The sequence below is a fragment of the Notolabrus celidotus genome, chromosome 10 (assembly GCF_009762535.1).
Source record: "Notolabrus celidotus isolate fNotCel1 chromosome 10, fNotCel1.pri, whole genome shotgun sequence".
Taxonomy (NCBI): domain Eukaryota; kingdom Metazoa; phylum Chordata; class Actinopteri; order Labriformes; family Labridae; genus Notolabrus; species Notolabrus celidotus.
In genome coordinates, this window is record NC_048281.1 from 14,471,969 (window position 1) to 14,482,389 (window position 10,421).

Consider the following 10,421-nt stretch of genomic DNA (forward strand, 5'->3'; position numbering starts at 1 on the left):
AGAGCCACGAACGGATTCCCCAACTGCAGGGCTTTGTGCCTGCACAAGTTGTAGACAGCGTCTGGGAGAACCATTGCAACATGCTGCGTCATGTAGACATTTGTGTATTAAACAAAGAGATATACACAACATTATGAGAACCCATGCAATCTAATGCAATACAATACAACAGCTTCACCAGAAATTGTTCTTTGACAAGCAGGATTATTTTTAATTTTTTGTACTCATGTCAGAAAGATGATGAATGTGCTAATATTTATGCTCACTCAACTCAACTCATTTTTATTTATACAGCACCTTTCATACACTCAAGCATGCAGCCCAAAGTGCTTCACAAAAGAACAGAGGCAGAAAACAACAGCAACATTTAAAAGTGGAAAGGAAAGGGATGTAAAATACTTCCAAATAAAATCATGACGATCAAATCAATAAAATAAAAGTATCAGAAAAGATCAAATAAAATAAAAATGAAATGAAATCATTATAATAAAATAAATATAATAAAACCAGGTTCATACCAGAAAAATAGGTATAAAATGAAATCTAATATAATATAGATAACAAATAAAATAAAATGCTTTGTTGCTATATTCGGTATATACTTAATTCCTTACAATCGCAGGTATTGGCTTTTACTTCTCTTTTAGCAAGGCGTCAAATCCTACTCCTCTGGAAATCCTCCAAACCTCCTTCTATATCATTGTGGCTTAAGGCATCATGTCATTTCTCAAATTGGAGAAGATAAGTCTAACAGTGAAGGGTAGTTCTAAGAATTAAAAAAAAAAAATGTAATCATTTTCTTGAACCCAAGTTCTCTCTTTCTTTCTTTCTTTTTTTTTTTCTTTTTTTCTTTTTCTTTTATTTTCTTTTATTTATTTATTATTATTTTTTTAATTTAATTATTTTTTGTTTGTTTATTGCATCAGCTCCATTGTAATTTAAGTATTTGGTGACTACTCTATTTAAAACAATGTATCTGATAATTTTGCAGAGGGAAATTAATTGTTTTATAATTTTTCTTTTAATGCAGAGACAATGTTCCTTGTTTTGTTAGAGAAAAAAAAAGATGGGCATTGTATATTTTGAATTGACATCGCTGTATTTTACTTTGAGTGTGTCCCAAATAAAAAGATTTATAAAAAAATAAAACGAATAAGAATAAAATAAAATTAATAATAATAGGATTACACAATGGTAATAATGCAGTCCAGAACTAAAAGGAAATTACCCTACATTAAAAGCCAGATTAAAAAAGTAAGTCCTTAGTTTACTTTTAAAAACACCCAGAGAGCTCACCATTCTGATGTCCAGAGGCAGAGAGTTCCACAGTTTTGGTGCATAAAAACAGAAAGCTCCCTGGCCGGCGCTTGTGAGGGACACATGAGGGACATTTAAAAGGGAGGCATTCGAGGACCTCAGTGAATGTGTTGGAACATTAAATGACAAGAGCTTTAAAAACAATTAAAAGAACTTTAAAATCAATTCTAAAAGTCCTATTCTCTGACCTCATCCGCAGTGTAACGGAGCTTTCAAAGGTAACTTTGTTGATGATTGTCAAAGCTGCGTCACGGTGTAATATGCACAGTCAGATCATACAGCGTGAGCATATAAATCGTGAGCTTAGGTTGTGAATTGCAAACACTTTTCACTATAACATTCATACAGTCGTAAAGTGTACGCCCAGCCTGACTGTAGATGTAAACATTAACACTGATGATGGCTGCCACACAGTATAATGAACAGCAGACTCACTGTTTATTAAGTCTGCTTGAGAATGAGAACTTCTCTCTGCTCCTCAACTCAACTCAACTCAACTTTATTTATAAAGCACCTTTCATACATAAAAACATGCAGCACAAAGTGCTTCACAGAAGAACAGAGAGACAGAAAACAACAGCAATGGTAAAATTATAAAAGGCAGGATTATAAATAAAATACTTCAAAATAAAATAAAATCAATACAGTAAAATTAATAAAATAAGTAAGAGTGGAAAGAAAAGTTAAAAATAAGGTAGAAGATCAGAAAAATACAAGAAATAAATAGATAAATAAATAATTAAATTTTTAAATAAATATATTTATTTTCAAATAAGATTAATCAGTGTTAAAGCAATGATTAAAATAATAATAAAAATTATAAAAATATAAAAAGATTATAATAATGCAGTCCAGGGCTAAAAATAAACTACTCCAAATTAAAAGCTAGATTAAAAAGGTAAGTCTTAAGTTTACTTTTAAAAACACCCAGAGAGCTCGCCATTCTGATGTCCAGAGGCAGAGAGTTCCAAAGCTTAGGGGCGTAAAACCAGAAAGCTCTCTGGACGGTGCTTGTAGTGTGAGACACACGAGGAACATTTAAAAGGGAAGCATTCGAGGACCTCAGTTATAGGGCTGGAACATTAAATGACAGGAGATCAGTGATGTATGGAGGAGCAAGGCTGTTAAGAGCTTTAAAAACAAGTAGAAGTACTAAAATCAATTCTAAAAGAAACAGGGAGCCAGTGCAGTTTTTAAAAGAGGTGTTTTGTGATCAGTTTTCTTTCTCCTTGTTAAAACTCTGGCAGCAGCATCCTGACTTTTTTAACTCATAGTGTCAGGACAGGTGTTACACATGAAATGAACCACCCCTATTATAAGCCATGAGCATGCACTGAAACTGAAGCAGCTAAATCAAATCCACCCATCATCAGTTCAACTACTCATACCTTTTTTATCTCCTACTGTCTAAAATGTCCTCTGTGAACAAAGCCTGTGCATGATTACTGTAGCACAAGCAGCTTAACGGGGCACTCGGGGTAATCTAAGTAATACTATTGATTCCATCTGTGCTTAACCTGCTATGCTAGGTAAAGGTGTCAGAGTGTAATTCAAGAATATAGAGCCATGGGGTGGACATTAAGTGTTACTTATACTAAACATGGATATTATTAAATACAAAAGTGTATTGATTTGATTTTTGATTTGATGTCTTTATTTCAAACATGTAAAAGTAAAAATACAAAAAAAAGCAAACAAGTAGAAAAGAAGAAATAGTTATACAAAACAAAAAAAATCAATATTAGCAAGCAGTGAAACAATTTACTTTACATGTGCGAAAAGGAGTAGGAAGAAGTTCAAACTTATCTAATTCTACCCCTTCATTCACTTTTATCTGTCATTATACTAGTGAATTCCTACAAGTCATGTCTTCATATATTGTCTTCATCTTTACACCGACAAACAAAAGTAAACCCCTCGTGATTCTCAACACTTGTCTTACTCCTTGTACCTCATGAAAATAATTTCTTTCTTTCTTTCTTTCTTTCTTTCTTTCTTTCTCTTTATTTACTTCTTCTTGAACTGGATTATGTTCTGACAATGCTGTAGCTCCATGTTGAGACTGTTCCACAGTTTTACACCACAGACTGAAATACAAAGACTATTCCTTGTGGTCCGAACACTCACCATCTTGAATCTTAACTTCCCTCTTAAGTTATAACCCCCCTCTCTTTTAAAGAACAATCTTTGAATATTTCCTGGAAGGAGATTTTTCCTTGCCTTGTACACAATTTGTGCAGTTTTAAGATCTACAAGGTCAAATTTCAATATTTTTGATTTGAGGAACAATGAATTTGTGTGTTCACGGAAATCAACATTGTGAACTATTCTGACGGCTCTTTTCTGTAGTACTGACAGTGGTTGCAGTGAGCTTTTATAGGTGCTTCCCCTAACCTCAGCACAGTAACTGGGATATGGTAAGATCAGTGAGCAGTAGAGAATAAGAAGTGATTTATGATCCAGAATGTTCTTGGCTTTGGCAAGAACTGAAATGCAAAGAAAATAGCATGCTCAACTCTCTCTAATTTGCTTTATTCCATTCACATATCTGATTCCTCTCCAAACATGACGTGCTTTGTGTAAACTGAATGCAGTGAAGATGTGTCATATGGGCTTGTGCTGATGTGAACTGTTTTGAAATGTCATGTAATTTACCGACTCTGTTTCCATCACACAGGTTCTGTCTTCTGCATGGGTCCTGCTAACACCGTTGGTAGGTCCTTTCTCCAATTCTCATTATAACATCTCACGATCAGTGCAGAACTTCACTGAAAACCAACATTAAAAATGATAAAAGCAGCATCATGTAACTGTATTTTTCTGTGAATATGAATTTGTTTGTCATGTGTGTGTGTTTTTTGTATCGCAAAGTCCGTCAATATATTGAGTCTTATAAATAAATGATCATTTATCCTTCTTCAGACAGCACCTCAGATTACAAATATTTATAAGCATATAAGCATAGAGTTGCTGTATATTAGGAAATTTGATCAGCATCCCTTTGATTCACGTCATTGGTTCTATATTCTAGAATGTGTTACATGACTAAAACTCCTTCAGTAACTAAGAACACACTTCGCTAAAGTCTGGTGTACGCGTCGTCTCTTTTGGGATGTCAAATAATGGACAGATTTCCTAATGTTATCTCTTATCAGCCCTCCTTTTATGTTCTCCCCCCGCTGTCTCGCTTTGCTGTGTGATCACATGCCATCTGCTGGTCTAACCCAATGATGGCTTGCTGCTAATGTCATTTTGTATTTGCTTGGCATAAGAGAGCGAGAGAGTGAGCGAGAGAGAAAGCGAGAGAGAGAAACATTGCTATGGTTACCATAATGCTCCACCTCCCTTTTCATTGCTTTCATGGTTCCCTTCCTGAAAAGTCCCCATGATGTACAGTGCTACGCCTGCTACTGTCTCTGCAGCAACTACTCCCGCCACAAGTGTCCCCTACGCAGCAACAGCACCAGCCAATCAGGTTTGCTCCTTTTTAAAGCTTTCTGTCATAAATCCTTGAGCTCTGATAAGTGCTTCATCTTTCAATCAGGGGAGTGTAGCATTGCCCTGCTTGCATCGCCTTTTGTTAAGCTTCATCCACCTGTAAAACCTTCATTAGACATAGTCTGCATCTTAACCTTTTCCTTTACGACAGACTCATTTAGAAGCCTTTCATCTGCTGATAGTGGTGTTGCATTTATTCTTTACTGCATGTGTTTTGCTTTGTTCCATGTCAGTGTCTGGTTCATGATTCAAGATGCAGTGAAGAAATCTTCTCCAGAGGGAGGATGGACTAATAACAGCTAGTCATACTTATTACATTTAAAAGTTGCATTAAATCAGTTCACCATCTCTAAAAATACGCTGTCCTCATCAGGTTTAATTTCCATATATTTGAATTTATAACAGATATATTTCAGGAGTGTTGATGTCATGCTGTGTTTGCATGTGTGCAATTATGTGTCACATCTGACCGTCACTTTGAGAATCCTACTGTTTATAGATCTTTAACCCTCCTGTTATGTTCGTTTCTCTGGGACAGCAAGAATGTTCCTGGGTCAATTTGACCCGGAGCATATTCAATTATCCAAAGCGTCAGAGCCCCAAAAAATCCCAATAAAAACATTTTAACCTAATTTTTTAACTCTGTTACTAACCATTAAATTCAAGATTTAGTCTGTAATGGTAATGACTTGTAATGGTTGTGATGGTTGAAGTGAATGTAAAATATTTCACCCTCACAGAAATATTCATCCCGTTGGTTCATTTTCTCCCATTCTTAGCCCACACATCAATCACATGTATGTTTGTTTCTTTGATACAGTGTAGTGTTTAAAGTCAGCCTGATGACTGCTGGGTCCACATTCATTAAAGCATGTTCTGTGCCAAACTTAGATTTTACCTTAAATATCAGACTGAACCATTACAGTTAATTTGTGTATTCAAAAGTGTGCATTTAATTTCAATCTGATGTAGCAGTGCAGTTACAAACACTTGATTCAGATCAGTAATGTAGGGGAAATTAATTATCACCAGCATTAAAAGTGTTTGAATTTCCCTGATCAGCTCTATCTGTATTAATATGATCATTCTTTTAACATTACAAGGACATGGGACCTAAAAATTGTCCATTATGTGCCCTCACTAAGTGACTGTCTTTTCCTCCACAACAGATCATTCTCAAGTAACCACCAGGAGCAGAAGTCAGTGCCGTGTCGCTGCTGTTAAAGACCCCAAACAGCTGCTCTGTAAATACTCTGTTAACACCACACACAAGCTACAACAAGCTGCATGCTGATAACATCCCTGTAGACAATATTTTGATCCTCATAATCAGTAACATAGCTAAAACACTAGGATTTTACCGTGTTAGATAAGTGTCCTAGGAGATAATTGTATGTAATCGACTTTGCACCTGCATTAACATGCATCCTCGTTTCTATTTCCTAATCCCATCTAAGCCTCAATGAGCTGAAATGCAACGTGTGCCTCGTATAAAAAACAAACTGTTCTGATCGAATTTAACAAAGAAACACACGAACCAATTAAAAACTGAAGTGCTTATATATTAACAAATTACATCATTAAACTAACAAAAATATGACTGACAAATTTGAGTTGTGTAAATGTTCATTAAGACAAAGATGAGCATTTGCAAATCTAATCTGAACTTTTCAGATTGCGGACATGTTAATCCCAGGTGTAAAGGGGTCCAATATCCAAAAGTGATAAACAGTGTCATTACAAAACTAAGCAGCAAAATATTTTTCCTTCTGGAGTGTGTTAAGTTAACCTGGGGAACATTTATCCTTCACACTAATGATTGTTTGTGTTGTTCTGTCTAGTGCCACATTTCATTATTTTGAACAAACCAGTAAAAAACACTTACTTTAACTTTCTAAAACACATGAATAACTAATGAAAGCTCCTTTCAAATGTTCAGAGGGATGCTCATGTACCAGTAGGTTTCTCATCCCCAGACAACAGGATCAGTGCTCCACCTCCTGGTGTGCCTTTGCATTGCATTTACTACAAAAAAAGAATACTTTGCTGCAGAGACTTCTTCTTCTTCTTTAAGGCAGCGATGCAACAATAATAACACAAAAAGTGTTCCCCTCTTTATAATGTTAAAATAAAGATATATATCTGGATTAAGAGTCACAATGAAAAGAAGAAGTCTTCACCTCTGGGGCAGTTTTCACAGAGATAGAGTTTGACTTTGTTCAAACATGTAGTCAGGTTTCACAAAGCTGTTAAAGTTGTAATGACAATAACTGTCAGAGTCTGCCTATTAAAACATTTGCCTGTTGACTCTTAAAAAAAAGCATTTACTGGGAAAAAAATCTACAGTTCTTTAAATTTCAAGACCTCAGAACAAAATGAAGACCACACTAAACTATCTTTGTGAAACCGGCTCCTCGTTCAACTTAAAGATTTAATGACCAAGTTTTCAAACTCTAGTTCCTCTAACCCTGTAAGGGTTGTGTAGTGTGTGAACTGTTAGTCTTAATGTTACAGTCAGATGTCAGTACTGTATTTTTGAATGTTACTAGTGCCTAAAGAATTGTGAGGATGAGGATAACTGCATATGTAAAAGGCTTTGTGTGCAAAATAAATTGAAGTCACATTTAGAAAGTAAAGTTCTGCACTGCTGTGAGTGCAACTGTGTACACCTGTTAGGATTTAGTTAAACAATTAATTTTCACTGATATTCAAATTTTTATGGATGTATACAACTTAATAACCATCTTTCTTTAGAGATGTAGTGTAGAACAATATTTCTTTACTAGTTTGATGCACAGTTGAAAACATAATGTAGTAAAGTAGAGTCTAAGCAGCTAGGATAGTTATGTATGGATGATACAACATTATGCAAATACTTTTACTGACAGCAGGCAGAGTGGGTGTTGTGTTAGTGAAAACAAAACTTATATAGAAAAGAGTTTTCACACATACTATACGTAAAGGTGAACATTGCTTTTAGTTTCACATTTGAGTTCAACTGTTCCATGAAATGATTCTTGTGTCTTTTCAAGTTACTGAGTTCTTTTTATGAAAACATGCGTTCACTTGTGTGTGATTAACTGAGACAATCCACCAAGAGATTTTCATTTGTTCACTTGTGTGTGTTCATTATACGTTTTACACATTACTGAATGGATTATAAGGAGTATACTTATAGTAGTTTAACACTTTTAAAATGTATTCTCTTCTATTTTATGATGAATGTAATTTATTGAACTGACTTTAGCTCTGCTCGAGGTTCCTCAAAGGGCCTCCATCAGTTGTTTTAGCCTACAAAAAGCCGTCTTGTGTCCAGGGATCAAATGTTTGAGCAAAGAGATGCTAAAAACAGTTCATCCCTGTCACTGCCTTGTCACCTGTAAGGGACAACCTACCTTTGTATGAGCAAGGCCATAGAGAAAAATTGCATTTTATGTACAAAAAGTGCATTGTACAGGCCACATTAAGTGTAACTTTCCAGATAGTGTAATAATAGTTTGCCATTTAATTGTTTTGATGTGTTGCTGATGCAATCTGAAGTTGCAGTGGTCAATTACTGTATTTTTGTAGGTGATAAGATTGTTTTCTCTATTTCACAATTACACACTAGATTTTGTTGTCAGATTTTATTATGCCATGGTGAAACACTGTAAGTGATTCAGTGCATAACAAATATATTTTAAAATGTAACTTTTTTTTTCTGCATATTGACATCTTGCAGCCAAAATACAACCCAGTGGCAGTTTAAACCTTAACTTCAGTACAGATTATGATAATGTCCAAATTTAGGGTTGTTATTACTGTACATATGAATATATATGAAAGACTTTCCCCTTATTTATTTCACCTGCAGATAAAAGGCATATAACCGAATGTTTGTTTCACCTTTTGGCAAAAAGCTTGAATGTCGTGGTAACACCTGCACATGGAGGTTGGTTTGAGGTTTGATCACACAGTCATAAAGATGTGGACAGTAAGAATGTTTGGTCTGACTGACTGATGGAAACATTTCACCGAAGCACTTTCTCCACAGTCAGATGACTGAGAAGACATGCTTTTTGTGAACTTTGCCTTATCTTTGATCTATTCCTGAGTTTGTATTTGTTAAGTGATTCTGAATTCCATATTGTCTAATAAACAAAATACATTTCACTGAACTCTGTTGTGGTTTTGTCGCTGTCTGACTTTGTTGTTTGTTTTTCTGAGCCCTTCGCTGCGTGCCATCCCTACTCCTCACTACCTGCCTCCTGTCTCTGTGCAGCTGTCTTATCAATAAAGGCAGAAAAACCTTCAATTAAAAATAAAAAAAATAATTTAATATATATAGTTTTGTGTATTAAATGAAAAAATCATGTAAACCTAATATTAAAAAACAAACATCAGGTTAAAGCCATGCTTAGCCCTGTTGATTGATTTTGAAAGTCTTTAAGATTCTAATTTGGGGGCGCTGGTGGCCTAGTGGTCTAAGCGCCCCACATACAGAGGCTACAGTCCTCGTGTCAGGGGTCGCTGGTTCGATTCCCGGCTGTGACCATCCCCTGCATGTCCTCCCCCGCCCCCCACTGCCCACACCCCCCGTCTCTCCTCAGCTGTCCAATCAAATAAAGGCAAAAAGCCCAAAAATATGACTTAAAGATTAAAAATATTCAGATTTGAGCCCAAATTTGTAGTTTTTGTTGATGTCTTTGCCAGCTGTTATTATTCTTGACCTTAACTTGCCTTTTTTATGAACCTGTTTGTTGTATTAATATTAGCTTATAGATGATTTATTTACTGTGCATTGTCCCTAAATAAAATGGCAAAAAAAGGGATGTTTTCATAAAAAATTATTTCTATTCTGATGAATGGAAAATTCATTCATCTATACAAGATGTTTTCTGAAATATTTTTTTAAATAAAATTATTATAATCAAAATAAATACTAAGAAATAAAACAAAGTACTGTGTCAAATAGGTAACATGGCAGACATGTCTGATGTCTTGTTGTTGTTGCCCCCGATGTGGAGATCGACGCTTAAAGACCCAGAACTGATCTGGTGAGCAGATGAGCCATCACACTGTGGAGTAATTTACCAGTTACTATAATGTGAGCCCCAGTAAAGCCAGTTTTACAAGACTTTTAAAGAAACACCTTAATAATAGCCCTAACATTCATGAATTAGAATGAATTTGAGTGAATATCCTGTATTTTTATTTTATGTTTGTAGCATTTCTAGCTTCTGTATTTCCTGTTAGTAGCATTTTCAGTTGTTGTATCTTATATTTGTAGTATATTCAGTTTTTGTATTATCAGTTTGTTGCATTTTTCTGTTCTTGTGTTTCATGTTTGTAGCATTTTCAGTTTTTCTATCTTATGTTTGTAGCATTTTCAGTTTTTCTATCACATGTTTGTAATATTGTCAGTTTTCAGTTTTTCTATAATATGTTTGTAGCATTTTCAGTTTTCAGTTTTTCTATCTTATTTTTGTAGCATTTTCAGTTGTTGTATCTTACATTTGTAGTATATTCAGTTTTTGTATTATCAGTTTGTTGCATTTTCTGTCCTTGTGTTTCATCTGTGTTGCATTTTTCTGTTCCTGTGTTTCATGTGTTACATTTTAAGTTTT

The 10,421-nt window shown here is 34.9% G+C and overlaps 1 protein-coding gene across 6 annotated transcripts in view; it reads left to right on the forward strand.

Annotated features, from left to right (window-relative positions):
* The window catches only part of LOC117819969 (muscleblind-like protein 2a), a 26,574-nt gene extending 17,602 nt beyond the window's left edge, over window positions 1-8,972 (forward strand). For 2 of the 6 annotated variants that reach the window (XM_034693544.1, XM_034693545.1), the window contains exons 8-10: window positions 3,995-4,030; window positions 4,698-4,792; window positions 5,985-8,972. In XM_034693544.1, the coding sequence (XP_034549435.1) occupies window positions 3,995-4,030; window positions 4,698-4,792; window positions 5,985-5,999 (146 nt within the window). In that variant the 3' untranslated portion in view covers window positions 6,000-8,972. Of the gene's footprint in view, window positions 1-3,994; window positions 4,031-4,697; window positions 4,793-5,048; window positions 5,124-5,984 lie in introns of those variants that run through there. The other 4 variants (XM_034693540.1, XM_034693543.1, XM_034693546.1 and 1 more) reach the window with 4 other exon arrangements.
* Window positions 8,973-10,421: the final 1,449 nt, after the last annotated feature.